This window comes from Bicyclus anynana, chromosome 20 (genome assembly GCF_947172395.1).
Source record: "Bicyclus anynana chromosome 20, ilBicAnyn1.1, whole genome shotgun sequence".
In the NCBI taxonomy this organism is placed as follows: Eukaryota; Metazoa; Arthropoda; class Insecta; order Lepidoptera; family Nymphalidae; genus Bicyclus; species Bicyclus anynana.
In genome coordinates, this window is record NC_069102.1 from 13,477,293 (window position 1) to 13,495,353 (window position 18,061).

At 38.0% G+C, this 18,061-nt stretch overlaps 1 protein-coding gene across 15 annotated transcripts in view; it reads right to left on the reverse strand.

Moving 5' to 3' along the window:
* The window catches only part of LOC112044815 (protein prickle), a 408,579-nt gene that overhangs the window by 7,714 nt on the left and 382,804 nt on the right, over nt 1–18,061 (reverse strand). For all 15 annotated transcript variants that reach the window (XM_024080787.2, XM_024080785.2, XM_052887841.1 and 12 more), the window contains one exon: nt 8,845–9,048. In XM_024080787.2, coding sequence (XP_023936555.2) covers nt 8,845–9,048 — 204 coding nt within the window. The remainder of the gene's footprint in view (nt 1–8,844; nt 9,049–18,061) is intronic.

The following is an 18,061-nucleotide window of genomic DNA, read 5'->3' on the forward strand; positions in this document are numbered from 1 at the left end:
GGGCTTTATACGTTATCAGCCCGTGGTTGAGCGCGCGAGCCTCAGGAAAGTTCCCGCACAATGCGCTTCCCACGGCGGCTACACATTCCGTATCTACGTTACCGAGTTATTAATATTTTAAAACGGTATTTGAGAGTGCTGCAGATGACTGGCTAACATTTAGAGCCACAGACAATGCCCTCTACTCAACGCAGTCAACTTTGCACAGCGTTTTTGCTGATAAAGACGATTTTTCTGACGTCACACCGTATTTCTATAACCACAATCAGGATTCATGTTATTCAATCAAGAAACTCCATATGTTTCAAAACCTTTTCAAGGACTGAGTCTCACAGGATGCCTTTGGAGAGACATTCCGTCCATTCACATTTTGATTCTACGTCTCGACTTTGGCAGAGTTCACTGTCATGGAAGCGTCAAGTTGATGTTAGTCATCAACAAATGCAGTCGGTTCGACTGGCCTTTGAATGGAGATGCTTATAAATCATCAGTTACCTGACGTTACTATCATCTGCCTGTATGTATGAAAAATCCTGCAGTACCTATATATAATTTTTTGTAGTATTAATGGATTGGTGGATTAGATGGACCAATAAGGTAAGTAGTTTAAGTGGAAACCGTCGGTTATAAACGGAGCAACACTTCTCGGGGCATGCAAACACACTTCCTAGAAAGTGCCACCCTGTGTCCATAAATCTAAGGCATAGGTAGTTGTTAATTAAAACTTCAAGCCAAAACAATCGTCTTTGGAAATAATTAGGCATTTGTCCAGTCATTGATGTCCATAGTCCATAGTATTGATGAAGTGTGATTATAATATACATTATTTAACAAACAAATATAAAATTTATTGTATTTTTTAATATTATTTTTTTGTTTAACATAAATTTCAACACGCATTATTGACGTCTCTTTAAAATCCACAAAAGCGTACAATCCCTCTTTCTCACAATTCGCTTCGAAGTAACAATTGGAATACACTCAAACTGTTTACAACGATTCTTAAAATATAATTAAAGTTAAAAATATAAAGTGATTGTTGAAATTTCAGCTCTAGACAATAACTGCGTGAGATAATGAGATAGATACGGAGATTCTCAGGGCATGAGACTCGGCGGAGTGGGAGCTAGGTGACCTAGCCTGCACCTGGGCATTCTTGTCTTACAAAACACACTTTGTTCCCTTGTATTACAAAACACATTTTGTTACTGCCGTGTTATGTAAAGCTAAACTTGATGTTTCCTATTGTTTCTAAGTAAGTTAACCCAGAATTATAACGGACATATTTGTAAGAAATGTATTATTTACATAAAATATTCTTTAAAAAACCACGTAGGTATTCGAAGGTATGTAGTTATTATGTATATATTTTGTACTAGCGGATATCCGCGATTTCGTCTGCGTGAAAATCGATGTGAACTTTCAATTCCTATTTTAACCTTCTATATATATTTTTTCTCGCGTTTTAGATAAAAAGTCTACTAATCATTTTACAATAAAAAAAATAACATGAACGATTTATATTAAAAAAAGTTCAACCCAATTTAAACCTCTGTAGGAGTAATATTTTGAAAAATCTTGAATTACATTATTTTTAAAGAGACTGTTAGAGGCCCATATTTCCGGCGCCATCGAAAATATGGATCTCTCTTTCGTGCCATCGTAACGAAAGAGTGTGTAATTTTGGATTTCGCTGCTATTGGTCTACAATATCTTTTTCTCTTCACGAGATAATTATGTTATTGATTAGTAAATGGGTCATGGTCGTGGGTCGTGGTAGTGGTTGTGGTCGTGGTCGTGGTCATGGTCGTGGTCGTGGTCATGGTCGTGGTCGTGGTCGTGGTCGTGGTCGTGGATTATGTTTAGGAAACACTTCAGCACCTGGCGCTGCACTTGCAACAGTTTACATAACTCACGTGGATCTCGCAGGTATTTATTATGGAATTCCTATGAATCACGGTTACTTATGTCACATAGCCAGCCGCTATGTCACACGGATGTAGATACACGCAGAAAAATCATGTTTTTAAATAAACATCGGAAAAATCATGATATTGCTGCAATATATATTTTATTTTAATTAATTATTTTTAAAACTAGAGGACGCTTGCAACTTCATTTAGCGTAAAATTCAGTTTTTCACAAATCCCGCGGAACCGTGGATTTTTCCGCGATGAAAAGTTTCCATCCCAAATTTCAGCCAAATCGCTTCAGTAGCCGCAGCGTAAAAGAGGAACAAACATACTTAATTTCTAGTTCTAATGTGTAGAAAAAAAGCCCATTTAATAACCTTTGATTCAAAATATAATCTTGTAGCAGTATCGACATAATAAATGTCTATTAACAATTTAGCTCAAGTATAATAAACAGATATGTTTTGTGACGTCTAAAACAAAGTATACAAAATAAATGTACGTATATTATAAGTTTGACGTCACAATTTGCTGACAATGTGAAGTTAGACCTTTGTGTTATTTGTACAGTTGTAAGATAGAATGTATTGCATTGTCATTGATTTTGTTTTATTATCCTTGATGTTGTGCGGGAAAACCGCTGCTTATTATTAATAGTGCATCGTCTATTATTACTATTTACAGGGACCAATTATTATCTAATTGACGTAATAATGCACGTATATTACAGCCTTTCATTATATAACAACAACATATACATACTACAGGCGCCAACAAAGTCCAAAATAAAATGTTGTTTGTTACTACATCTGCTTGTATGATTGTTTGTAAGTGATGTTTAAACATCACTTACAAAATAATGGGCTGATTTTCGTAAGGTAATCACTTTTCTTCTTCTTTCTAAGAAGGCTCAGAGTCACACAGCGGGCGATGGAACGACCTACGCTCAGAGTATCTCTGCGTGATCGAATCAGAAATGAGGAGATCCGCAGAAGAACCATAGTCACCGACATACCTCAACGAGTCGCGAAGCTGAAGTGGCAATGGGCGGGGCACATAGTTCTAAGAGCCGATGGACGTTGGGGTCCCTAGGTGCTGGAATGGCGACCCCGCACTACAAAGCGCAGTGTTGGTAGACCCCCCACCAGGGACGAGGGACTGACGACATCAAGAATCAATCATCAATCGCAGGGATTCGCTAGATGCAGGTGGCTCAGTATCGTGATGTTTGGAAGACCCTACAAAAGCCTATGTCCTGCAGTGGACGTCCATCGGCTGATATGATGATGATGATGATGAAGTATTGTTATGTATATGTATAATATACAGGCGCCAACAAAGTCCAAAGAAAATGTTGTCTGTTACTACATTTGCTTGTATGATTGTTTGTTTAAACATCACTTACAAAATAATGGCATGATTTTTATGAGGTATTCACGTTTCAGGAAACAGTTTAAGTGATAGTTATAAGTTACCTTACCGAAACATAAAGGCAGGTAATGGTACAAATTGATGCTTAATGTTGAGAGAGCATGTTTTTCATTCAATTTTCAAAATTTCAATGGGCATCTATCACGTATCACTTCTTCAACTCAAATCTATCACAAGATTTCGTCTAGTTGGAACGAAAATACGAAATATTGATTATGTTTACCAAAAACTTTAAAAAATAACCTACTTTTTAAAATCACGAGGAATTTTCTTTTTTTTCATGCAAGGTTTACAGCTAATTTACCGTCGTATTATGAGATGTGGTGAACAAATACCGCATTGCTGTCTGTACGTAACACCGTACACTTGCCGGCACTGCATCGTTCTTGACATTTCAGTGAAAAATTGGTGCAAAATGAAAAGGTTAAGGCTTCGTTTATACAGCTTTTCTTATAAGCTTCACCTGCCTGGCATAGTTCCTTGAAGGACTGCCAAAAACCCTGATTTCGTAATGTCTACACTTTTGTATGCAATAAAGGCTTGCATTCGACTACAACTAAGTTGGAGCCCGCTTACCAAGAAGATGCTCATTCACTCTTGCTTTGAAGGTGTTTAAATTATAAGGGTCGAGTTTTTGCTGTATGAACTAGAAATGTCGATTGCAAATCGTTTTGTACGAGTTGCATGGACTCTGGACCGTTCGCAACGTCATGCTTGTTTGCACCAACTAGGCTGGGGTCTTTGGGCACACAAGAATTTGGGGCCCCTTTTGGAAAGTAAAAAAATGCTAACATTTTTTTACTAAGTCATACTTAGTACCATTTAACGATACCAAAAATAATAATGGATAGGTAATCAAATATAGTATGATATAATATGTCATTAATGATCTTAGAATGCTGCTTGTGTTTTGGTTCCGTATACGATAATGGTTTCTTTTAGGATTTCCGTTGAGCAAAATCTTCTATTTGGTATATCCTTAAAGCCAATATTTTGAAGGATAGGTATTGATATTGTCAGTCTTTCGGGGCCCCCTAAGAATGGGGGTCCTGGGCAAGGGCCCCGTGTGCCCTTATGGTAAGATTAAAGACAGATATCTTTCTTTCTTTCACTTGTTACAATCCTCGCATATCTCCCTTCTATACCCATCAATCCTTTCATACAATATCGTGTATCTATACAATACCGTGGGTTTAGGGTAAATTATAGTTTTATTTCTAATTTATGAGCATCAAACATTGCCGAGGTTCGTACCGCGGTGCGTGTCGGGTATTGGTAGTGTCGCATGCATCACGAGCGAGCGCGCTATCGGCTCTGATCGACATACACGATTGTGAAATTAATTACTACCCGCATTTATTGCTGCTGTAAACACGTAAAAGCTAACTCTTTTAGCGTCAATTCTAGATGGATTTTGGATTTTCTGTGTGTTCTGACATGTTTACATCGTTTATGGTTGTAGAAAATAGTAATGACACTTCAAAGCATTTTTCACTTTAATTTTGATAAAAAATGATAGGCTTTAGTAAATACAGATAGTTCTGGAAACATAACAAATATGGTCTGAGCATATTTCGGACACTATCGATTTCATTTGTCCCTCTTAGTCAGTTTTGAGGTTCATAGCTACAAGTGGCTTTGGGTCTCACAAGAGGACATGCGATAGAGCTGTGAATATACTTCGATCGAATCAGAATTGAGGAGATCCGCAGAAAAACCAAAATCACAGACATAACAATGATCCAAAGTCAACTAGTCACGGAACTGAAGTGCTGAAGGGCGGGGCAAATTATTTAGTTCGAAGAGATGATGAACTTTGGAGTCTCAAGGTGTTAAAGTAGCGACCCTCCATTTGATAATGCAGAAAATTGCAAAGTTGGTCGATCCTTATTAGCGGTATTAGTATTACCTCAAACGACTCGTCGAAGAACTGATGGACTTTGTAGTCTCAGTTTGTTAAACTAGCGACCGTCCAATGGATAATGCAAAAAATTGCAAAGTTGGTCGATCCTTATTAGCGGTATTAGGGAACCCCAAGCGACTAGAGACCGTGGTGATTGGAAGTCATTGCCAGAGTAGATGGTCCAGCAATAGACGTCACATCCATTGGCTGATGATTATGTAGATGAGTCAGTTTTCAACAGAGAGAGAGAAAGGGAGGGAGAGGTGGTATGCATAAACAGTGGTATATTCACACAGAGACGAGTTTGAACACCACGGATTTGCATTCTGCTAGAATCCGTCCACGAGTTTCTCGACATAAAAAGTTTTCAATAGATAACATCATAATGATACAAAGCGATGCAAATACGATGTTCCGTCGAAGCCTGCCGTGTGGTACAACAATTTAATCGTTTCAAAATTACTTTCGCGCAGAAATGCACTTTGCATTTCTATCGTTAATTGAGCGAAATTACTTGTGTTCCGGGAAATCTTTATGGCTTATTAAATGTGCTAAGCACCGTGTAATAACTGACATCGCAAATTTCATCGTGTTTGCATAAAGTACCAAAATTATTGTTTTTACACCTTTTAGTTAGGAATTAGTTCTATCGACCATTTATTTGTAGGAAGTTTTTTTTTGTTATTTATAAGTATTAGTTATGTTTAAAAACCAAAGTCATCGACATAGCTCAACGGGTCGCAAAGCTGAAAAGCTGATCTTTACTATGGCTGAAGTGGCAATGGGCGGGGCACATAGTTCGACGAGCCGATGGACGTTGGGGTCCCAAGGGGCTGGAAGTGCGATCAGGCAAGACAGCACAGTGTTGGTCGAGCCTCCAAAGTGGACAGTCGACATTTGACAACGACGGGATTTGTGGAAAATTTAATTTTGCGCGGTTGAAATCGCGGACATCTGCTATATTAATTATTATAATTAAATAAACTAAGCGACGTAACAATTAACCACTAATCGCTGCTTAAGAACTTAATCCGCAGAATACATAATAGTACAAGCTTAAGCCAAGATTGAGTATTCGGATACATTTTAATAAAAATGTTTTAGTAACGTTTGATTTGTAGTTTCGAGTTAATTTCTTGGCAAATTAAACCATTTGATTGTAAATATTAAGTATGTATAATTGTATATTTTCGTTTTTATAATGTAAGCGGTCAGGTGATGTAGTTTTACAAGTTTTGTACCTAAATTAATAAGGTTTAATTAGAACATTTACTCGGAATTACCCTACAAATAATAAAAAGCGGCCTTTACAGACCTAATCAAGTTCCTAGGTCATTCACGAAAAAATTACAGGAAACCCGAAATAAAAGTGTATGTAAAAACATTTTTTTCGTGAAAAATAGTTTGTAATAAGCAGTAATTTTCATACAATCTAGATTTTTACAAAATGCCTAGTGATTTTATTACAACTACCCCAAAATTAGGTACCATCAATTACGCTGGCGGTGCGTGGAGGGCTTTTTGAAAAGAGGGTTAACTGCTTTCGACCTAAATCTTTATCGCTTCCGGTCGGGGTTGTTCCCTCCTCAGGCACTTACGATAGCCCTCTGCGACCGTTCCGATAGCCCATTTGATTTATTGACTCGCAACTGTTGGGGTCAACGAACTGGACATGGAAATTCAGTAGAAATTCACGTTCCATACATTGGCAACGTGAAAGGTTTATTGTATCAGGTGTTTGAATAATTTGGCTTGTGTAATTTGAGTTAGCAATAAGTTCGTTTTCCGTTGTTGCTTAATAGTCGTACTAAAGCAAATACTAGTAAATATTTTAAAGATTCAATTTTAAAGAACGAATATCAAGAAACAAAGAAGAAGAATTATTTTATGGATCTGAAAAAACCTCTACGTAGGGAACGCACTGGCCACCCCTCCGATTTTCTTTCTTTTCTTTGATTTGTCCATTGTAATTTTTTACTATTTTTTTTATGCTCACTGTTATATTTTTGTAACTCTATGGCAAATTTATCCTGATTGATACTCATCAGTGATTAAGTCGTCTATTTTATGTCAAATGAAAGCTCGTTTTTGCCTAATATAACTGTTTTAGTTTGCCTTTCATCTACATAGTTCATGGTTTCCTAGATTTTGTATGAAAAATGGGTCTGCCTCAATTTAATTTAATTTAACTAATTATTTTTATATAAAATAACTTTAATATTTGCCATGTGTCCCTGCAAATATAGCCTATATTATAATAGTACTATAGATAGTGTTATCTATCATTTATTTCTCATCACTAATGAATAACTGATGAGGGTATTTACTTCTAATGCCGGATCCTAGACCAATATTAATTAACCATTACAAAATTCATCAAGTTTAGTAAGTTAGTTGAAATATGTCGAAAAAAATTCAACCCTTTAATATCCACGAAGACTTATGGCTACGAACCCATCGATGAAGTGATGGGGCATTGTGTGGAGGGTGTAATTGGCGAGTATCCTGCGGAACTGCGATAGTATCGCGGAACCCTCCACTTGTGGCTAGCAGGCGCGTGACAAGAGGGTATGCATAAACATGGTACTTTATAGGTTTGTAGAACAGTTACCCCGTATACGAGTATTTGAGCTTTTGATGTCTCAATCTTCACACAAGAAGTAGAATTAATAGTTTTATGTAATGATATTACTAAAAAATTAAATATCACGTGTCTAAAACGGTGAAGGAAAAACATCGTGAGGAAACCTGCATACCTGAGGATTTTCTTAATTCTCTACGTGTGTGAAGTCTGCCAATCCGCATTGGGCCAGCGCGGTGGATTTATTGGCCTAAATCCTCTCATTCTAAGAGGAGACTCGTGCTCAGCAGTAAGCCAAATATGGGTAGACAATGATGATTGGAAATAATAATAATTTAAAGAGTAACTGTTGAGTTTATAGCCGGTTCTTCAACGTTTTAAAATCACTTGCGAGCTAAACTTCAAGTAGGCATCTAAACAAATTGTAATTACATTTGATTTTGCTTTTTTCTACAAAATTTTTGAATTCATTTAATTCTCATGAATAGTCAAACCAATCTAAAAGTATACTCATTCAAACAAAAAAAGAATTTTCAGAATTGGTTAATAAATGACGAAGTTACGAGGTGACAAACATTAAAAGAACTGCGAAGTGTTGCTATATTTAAGGTAATGGTTTACTAACCATCAAGTAATCTTGGTCCGGCAACTTTTTTAAATCTTTACAAGTTAGCGCTTGACTACAATCTCACCTGATGATAAGTGATGATGCAGTCTAATATGGAACCGCTTCCATATTGTTAGTAGGAGGATGAAAATCCACACCTTTTCCGGTTTCTATACGGCATCGTACCGGAACGCTAAATCGCTTGGCGGTACGTCTTTGCCGGTAGGGTAACTAGCCGAAGCATCCCACCAGCCTGGAAAAATTAAGGAAATCCCAATCTGCCCAGCCGGGGATCGAACCCAGGACCTCCGTTTTGTAAATCCACCGCGCATACCACTGCGCCACGGAGGCCGTCAATTATAATCTATAACTAATAGTTGCAAATAACGATATTGAAAAAAAAACTTACTTCGTCACACGCAGAACACCGCGGCTTTAGGTTCTCGGCATGGTGTCGGCCACAGTAGAGCCGGTTGTCCTTCCAGAAGTACACGAGGTCGACCAGCAGCTCCTGGCACGTGGCACACACGAAGCACGCCGGGTGCCAGCGTGCCGCCGGGCCAGCTCGTGCCGCCGACACGCACATGTCACCAGCTGACATAGACTCCTCGCACTGTGGACAAATAATACTTGTAAGAAGTTGTTCGTGAGATGAAAATCCTTAATTATAGTCTTCAAATCTTTAGAGACTTCGTAATATAGGTTATTCTCTATTTTTTTTTTATTCTTTATTTTTTTGCCTGGAGTTGGAAAGTTGGCGGTGTTGGTACACCCCCGTGCCTCGGAGAGCACGTAAAGCCGTCGGTCCTGCGTCTGATCTCTCACCGGTCGTGTCGGTCTGCTATCCCATCGAATTTCGAGAATGAGGGAAGAGAGATTGCACCTGTGCTTGCGCATACACTTGTGCACTATAACATCTCCTGCGTACATGGTTAATCTCACCATGAGATTAGCCGCTGTGACCGAAAAGTCGGTCGGAGCATATTATTATTATTATTCTCTATTTTGGTCTTTATTATCAACCTATTAAAATAAATAACAAATCAATTGAAAAAATGTCATCTACATACTATATGACTATAAGATAACCACCAATAAGCTCAAAGATGAGCCTTGATAGCCCAGTGGATATGACCTCTGCCTCCGATTCTGGAGGGTGTGGGTTCGAATCCGGTCCGGGGCATGCACCTCCAACCTTTCAGTTGTGTGCATTTTAAGAAATTAAACATCACGTGTCTCAAACTGTGAAGGAAAACATCGTGAGGAAACCTGCATACCAGAAAATTTTCTTAATTATCTGCGTTTGTGAAATCTGCCAATTCGCATTGGGCCAGCGTGATGGACTATTGGCCTAACCCCTCTGACTTTGAGAAGAGACTCGAGCTCAGCAGTGAGCCGAATATGGGTTGATAACGAACGAAGCTCAAAGAATAATAAATCTTGCATCCAGAGGAGTAATAGCGACAGGGTGTTATGCTTTTGCTTATGGGTGAACGATTACGTGGTTTATATTTTCTCTTAAAATTAGATTTTATAAATATTCAATTCGTATGTAAATCGGTACTGAGATTTTCGGGATACTGAAAAAAAATTACAAAATTATTTTAAGTTTACAGGGCGCATGATAAGTTCATGGGCGCGGAATATTTAAAAGGTCATCCACTTTTGTAAATTAAACGCTTAATTGTTTTTTAAAGTATGACCCTAATAGTTCGTTAACACTTTAAAGTCACGCAATAATTGTTTCAGGCACGACACGTCACGGTATGACATGACAATAAATCACTGCAAATCAAATGTGGTCTCCAAGTTTTAGAATGATATTCTTATTTTAGAAGGAAATACATTCCATATTATGGTAGCTAGATTGCCTCATTTTATGAAGGATGGAAATTGGTTAGTCCATAATTCTACGGAAGCCAATTATAGAGTTTTGGTGTTTAACTATGGAAGATAGCAGGATTTAAGGGTCTAGGTCTCGTTGCACCATGAGCAGGTGAGGTTGGCAGTTTGCAAGATTGACAGGCACAATATCCTTCCCTCACATACCTTACAGTGATTGCCTACTATAAATACAAAACTCGCCAACTATGGGCCTCATAAGAAAGTTCAGAGTCACACAGCGGGCGATAGAACGAGCTATGCTAGGAGTATCTCTGCGTGATCGAATCAGAAATGAGGAGACCCGTCGAAGAACCAAAGTTACCGACATAGCTCAACGAGTCGCGAAGCTGAAGTGGCAACGGGAGGGGCACATAGTTCGAAGAGCCGATGGTCGTTGGGATCCCACGGTGCTGGAATGACGACCCCGTATTAGAAAGCGCGACCCCCCACTAGGTGGATTGATGACATCAAACGAATTGCAGGGTTTTGCTGGATGCAGGCGGCTCAGGATCGTGATGTTTGGAAGTCCATACAAAAGGAATGTCCTGCAGTGGACGTCCATCGGCTGATATGATGATGATGATGATAAATAAAAAAAAAATATTTGGCGTTCGGGTTTCACTTAACCCATTTAGTAAGTCATTGAGTCTTCTGTAATAGAATATGCGGTATGTGTGTAAGTTTGTATTGTTCACATTGTAAACAATTCATGAAGCGTACTCGACCTTAATTATCAGAGCATAATGACATTATTTGGGCTGGTGTGGTGCTGGTGTGACATGGTGAACAATGGAAGGCCTCGCTCCTAATCCGGGGTCATAGGACCTTATCGGAATTCAAGCTAGTTTTTTTTTTATTTTTTTTAGCGACTGGCGTTCTTGTAGATTTTGCACTTTTTATTGTTGTTTTTTTTTTAAATTTAGGATTTTATGTTTTCTTTATTTGCTCAGATCCGTGTAGGCTTGCGTGCCATGGCATACCTCGTGAAGACAAAGACATATTGTCGACCAATAGGCGGATTGATCACTCTTTTGTCTAATTGAAACGGGAGATACAATATTTCCGATCTGGCCCCTATCGGTCGAGTAGTATCCTTTTCTCTTTACGAGTTGATAATAATTATGTCATGAAACGCATCTTAGGCATATTTCTCAATGAATAGCCTAATAAACACTGAAATAGTTTTTTCAATTGGAGTCAGTATTGCCTGAGATTAGCGCGTTCAAACAAACAAACTCTCCAGGTTTATAATATTAGTGTAGGTTCCAATAATTATGAACGTACGCTATGATGTTAGAAGAACATCATTGCGTACGAAATAAGAGAGGTAGATTGCTAATTAGCAAACCTGAGCTCAGTCGTCACACTGTCATCGCGCCGTTGGAAACGCCGCTAAAATAATTTTTGTATGGCAGTTGTAAATACTAGTGTGGTTTATGTTTTTACTGTACTCTGAGACCTATCTTCCTCTACCTCTATTTTTCGTCAAACATTATTGAACGTACGTAAGAAGAAACGCTTATCTGAAAAACCGCGTGCGTCCGCTAGTCAATATTATCTATCGTGTTGATATCTCAAGTTTGCGGAACAATGCTATTTCTTCTAATCACTGCGTACGCCTAGTGAGGAATGTATGAATCAGGATCGATCTAAAACAAACGGTTGAAAGGGATTCCATACCGATGTGTGAGACCTGCCTGTCACAAAGGTCGCTTACAGTACAATTAATGTATAAACGCGCTTAGTAGCATATGTGGCCCTGAAATGACGTGGGATAACCTACGTTGCCTTTAAATGCAGTTTAGTTTATTCAATGATACGTTAGCTCTAGTCTAACTTGCGACAAAGTGAAGAGAAATAGACAAAAATATCGTCCAGTGGTGGCCGAGTTGTCCCAGTCCCATTTATTTCGTCTCAACGCAATGAAAGAGATAGCGGTATTTCTGGTGGCACCGTCATTGGATGACTTTTGTCTATTTCTTTTCCGGCTCGCGCTTGACTCATTTTTGATCGTAAACTTAGATGAGGAATATGAATATGATAAGACTTGCTTGTCTTATGCTTGCTTGCTTGTCTATAATTTTGAATTATCATTGCAGGGAATGCAATCTAGGATCTCAATAAAGCAAGACATTCTCAACTGTGTCTCAAAAGTTGTCAAAATGTTCTACAAGTGGTCGAAAGTTTGCCCAAAACACCGCTCCGCGAGCACGTATTGGGCGTTTTTTTCTGTTTTTTCCTATAATTTGGATTCGCGAGGCGGCTCTATGCGTGCAATGCGGCCCGAGACACGTAGCGGCCTTCTCAGAAGGTCTAATTGTAATGGCGGGTCCCGTATTTGTGTGTTACATGCAGAGTGAGCGAAGGGAATATGAAGTCTATATTGCGTTATGACATTACTACCTGATCACTGGGACATTATCCTCTTAAACTTCGGTTTTTCACAAAATCAACGAGCACCATATCTATGATTCATATGATTCTCGTTGATTTCGTTTGAAAATAGCCACCCAGACATGTAGGTATACTTTTCAAGACACTCTGAGGCTTGGGGGAGTGATACAATCAATAACCTAACTCCAAGCTATTGAGAATTTCTTGCAGATTGGGTCAAGTTGTAACACTAACCTATTCGATCACACTCATTTTATAAAAGCGAAAAGTTACGTGTATTAATTAGTATTTCAAGACGACGAACGACTACGACTGAACCGATTTGGATGAAATTTGGAATGGCATTTTTAACGTGGAAATATTATTTCATTGATCATGAGAAGTAAAATATTCTAAAAATTTGCAAGAAATTCTCAATAGGTTGGAGTTAGGTTGTTGATTGTATTACTCCCTCGAACCTCAGAGAGTCTTGAAAAGTATACATATCTTGAAGGCTATTTTCAAACGCAATATTCAGAATTTTAGAATTAATTATTATGTTTAATCGCTTTAATTTACCTTCAGTTTATGACAATAAACTTAATTGACTTTTTGTTTAAATTGCTTTCGTTATTAAAAAAAAAAATTATTTATTTGACCACTATGATCATAATATATGATAATATGATAATTTGTTAATCTTTCTCTCAATCACACAATTGCAAAATATATTATTATTATTATTTTTATGTAACTAGGGCCTGTCATTGCCATATATAGGCCATGTCCTGGGGGCCTGGGTGTCTTTTTTATTCTTTACAAGTTAGCCCTTGATTGCAATCTCACCTGATGGTAAGTGACGATGCAATCTAAGATGGAAGCGGGCTAATTTGTTAAGAGGAGGATGAAAATCCACACCCCTTTTGGTTTCTACACGACATCGTACCGGAACGCTAAATCGTTTGGCGGTATGTCTTTGTCAATAGGGTGGTAACTAGAAACGGGCGAAGCCTCCCACCAGCAAAAATTCAGAATTCAAAATTCAAAATTCTATTATGGTATAGAGGCCCCAGGACCTCATGTAAGACTAAGTACCTGTGCAAAGCAATAAGGTAGGTACTTTGAATGTAAGTATTTTATGTTTGATTGATTTTTTGCTGAGCCGCGGCGGTTATGATAAAAAGCCACCGAATAACGAACAAACACAAAAGAAGCATGAAGTTAAAGAAGCGATACGACGAAGCGTAATGTTCGACGTCACTTATCCGCGTGGCCCGCTTCCAAATCGATTTTCCCGAAACGCTCCGATTTCGTGCTTCATTCTTTACATTCCTCCCTTGTAGGAACGAGTTTACACAGCTTCGACTCTTTTAAATTTTATAAACGCATTCAAATTCCAAATTCATTTCAAAGTTGGCATAATTTAAAACCACTTTATAAACAGCAAGTTTGATTATTTGTAGATACTCTGCCACTGTTTTGGAATGCAGTTTTAGCAGAGAAGATTCGCCAAGAAACTCAAGCTTAATTTCAGCATCTCAAGGTGATTCAATTCCTCATTAAAAAGACGTTGGAAGTTGACAATTGGAGAATAAATAAGTAATCAATCAATCAGATCATCCTATGGATTACTGCTACATATAGGTATTTTTACGAACTTAAAAAACTGCTTGTGACTAGCATCAAACTATGATATAATATCTACACAGTGGAGTTCAGTTCGAACTCTGTGCAATGCCCATTGTCACTTCAGCCACACTTCAGCTTTGCGACCCGTTCAAGTCGGTACTTTAATTATTATTTAACAGGTCGCCTCAGTATGAAGTATCCGCGTATTAAATACTAGCTGACGCTGCGCGCTTTTACCCGCATGGTCCCTGTTCCTGTAGGAATACGGGGATAATATATAGCCTATAGCCTACCTCAATAAATGGGCTATCTAACACAGAAAGAATTTTTCAAATCTGACTAGTACTTCCTGAGATTAGCGCGTTCAACCAAACAAACTCTTCAGCTCTATAATATTAGTATAGATACTTCAACCACACATACTTTGTAGCTCTCTCTCTTATTTTATACGCTTTATCATTTGTATAACAAACGATCTAAATATTTCTTCAACCCATAGATCCGAGGTTGCATATGAATTGTGCCGGCAAAGAAATAAAGTGTTATAGAATGTACGTAACTATATTAACATGTTCGCTGCGGTACGAGGTCAATTGACCTCGTACGTCTAGTGTATTCGAGAGTTACGAGGTGGATGGACCTCGTACCGCTAAAGAGGAAAGTACAGAAATATCAGTGCCGCAGTGAACGTGTTAATTATTTACTTTATATACATGCAATGTACATTGAACATTGCGTGTCCTGTATGTCGCTCACTACGAATATCAAAGCTTATAGTTTTTTAATCTTCGCTTACGCAGACCGTACTAAGGTTAACAAGTGCGGTGGAAGTCACTTTGGTATATTGATATAGAAGTAGCATTTCAATGTTGACTTATAACCGTTTATACGTTTAATCTAATCATTAGAGTAGTTATATTTCATGAAATAGGTAAGGTACCCACCGATAAAAAGGTAAAAGAAATTATATCTTGACATTTTTGGAGAGTTCGTGTAGCATAAAAACTCATGTTTTGACTAGGAAAATATTAAAAAGGCCCTTGAAATCTCACTTTCTCTACTACTCTTCACTTAAACTTTCCGTTGCCACCAAGATTCAAATCCATAATTGGCTATTATATTTACCTATGGTAGGAGCAAGGGCTGACAAATTTTCAGCTTTCATAAAATGAAGTATGTCTGGCCTTCGCAAGCTCTCGGTGTGTTTTAATTCATCATATACATATACATTTTAAGCGAGTAAAAACCTCCGTTTGTCGACTTCAGCTTTCATTCGATTTGTGGATTGTGTGATAACTGTCAAAGTGAAGCTTGAATGAGTCCGTTAATGTAATGTACAATTAAAAAAAAATTCAAATTAATTTATTTCAAGTAAGCTTTCTTCACAAAGACTTTTTAACCGGTTCGAAAGGCAGTTTCTAATGAGAAGAGACAGTAAGAAACTTAATAAATATATAAATTAAACATGCTGCGCTTAATCTCTACAAATCTCCATATCCTCCCATAGTTGTCAGTCTCGGCACGCGTTGTATCCAGTACACCATGCTTCCACATAGCTCCGTCTGTGAGCGCAGACTCTTGTGACTCACCGCTCCGCCCATGCGAGGCCAAAGTACAAGCGGAAGCGGGCGAGATGAAGGCAAACGATTTCAGCAGGGGTCAAAAAGTAGCTAGTGAAGATATGACGAGGCGTGTTAAAAACGGCGTTGGATATTAAGAAAAAAAAACAAATCCTCTCCCTGTTTGTTTCGTCACCGACCTTACCAAAAGCTTGACTTCGTATGCGTGGGAAATCATTATCCTTCGAATTAAAAAAAAACAGACTTGGCACAACTTTGCCACATATTTCCCGCTTTTTTCCCTTTAAAGTATGCCATTCCTAACAGTTTTGCTATCATGTACAAAAACATTTTTCATTAATCCGATTGGTAGTTACGAAGATTAGCGTTTAAACAAGTGATTCTTTAACTATATAATATTTTATTACAAGTAATACGCACTCCACACGCTCGATATCGCTTGTATCATCGACCATCATGATCTATGGAGTACCTAGTGAAGCGATAAGATGTATCTGAATCACGTCTCAATAAGTGTTAGTTTCTACCAGAAAATACAAATATAGCTAAACGCGCCTAAAGAAGTTTTAATTTCAGTAAACGCTGTCTCTTGTGAATTGCTCCACCGCTGTAACAGTTCATACGTTATTGTTGCACTGCAGTAGAGGAATATAATCAGACGCCTCGCGTATTTCCTTCCAAGCTATCCTTGCTTTATAGTTTGTTTTAATTCACTTCCTTCATAACGTGTCACGCGCTTCCCATTGTTAGACAGACTAATCAATTGATAGACTTTTTCCATGTGTTTATGGAAAATCTCATTTAGATTTTAGATTTACAAAATTATCATCAACTGTAAAGTAGCCATGTTATTAGTGATTTAAATAAAACTTATAAAAATCTTTTAAGTGCCCAAGCAACCGGTAGTCAGGGCTCTAGAGTAAGGAAATTCATCAAAATTTATGCTGTCTCAAGGATCATTCTTTAACCGACCCTTGATCCAACAGCCAAGCAAAAGCTTTTTAATAAATTAGTCGAAGATTTACGCTATAAGACTGAAACTGAAACTTATTATAACTGAAACGACTATCGTAACAACAACGGTTGATTCAATTCCATTATTACCGATAAAAATGCACTTACGTGCGACATTTTGATCAGATTTCACAGATCTATTGAAACAATGGATCTTCATATCTTAAAGGAAATCTGAGGTATTGTGGAAAATTTCCTCATTATTTAATCATTCGATAATAAGATCAATATTGATTACTTAATGATTTAAATATAACTTACTCGTTGGTCCAGTAGTTAGTTGGTGTCAGGTGATTTCAGATCTCGAGGTCCTGGATTAAAATTCATGTAATACTGAGCTTTTCTTTCTTTTCAAAATTTCTCATTACAAAATTTTCAGCCAGAAGTTCGGAAATTGGTTGTGTACTCCCAGTTACGTGCTTCGGAAAGCACGTTAGCCTGTCATAATCATTAAAATCCGATTGTTATGGTACATTGTCAAAATTGTTACCCTAAGTTCACCAATCTGCATTGGAGCAGAGTGGTGGGTTGAAGCTCCATATTATCCTCTCTCCTATTAGAGAGATCACCATTTAGTGTACTGTGATAAAAATAAGGTCTAATAATGATAATCAGGCGTTTAAACGTTTATAGCAACCAGATTCAACTGAATGAACTGATCAATTTAGAAGACGAGATGTATCTAGTGTAGATAGTGACTAATACAGGTTGTTTGACTTTCACTGCCATTGTGACGGGCACGTGACGGCCGGCATCAGCTGAGCGCCGGAAACGGACGTGACGTCACGGGATGTTGTCGTTGGTACAGGTTGCACTGTCTCTGCTCACGACGTTTAATCGAAGATGCACAATACGTAAGTGCGGATTTTTTGTGAACATCTGATTTCTTAACTATATTTCATTTATATTGTAACAAGAAAGAAAGAAAGAAAAGTTTATTCAGAATACACAAAGGAATACACAAAGGAAAGAGAGAAAAAAAACAATAATTAAAATACATTGCAACTTGCATGATGTGATCCTAAAAGGGTCTCCACTCAGCATATTGCTGTATCCGTGAGGACACCGCGCTGATCCTCCGTGGAGCCATTAACTAGCAGACACCACACGGTTTCACCCGCGTAGTTACCGTTCCCGTAGGAATAT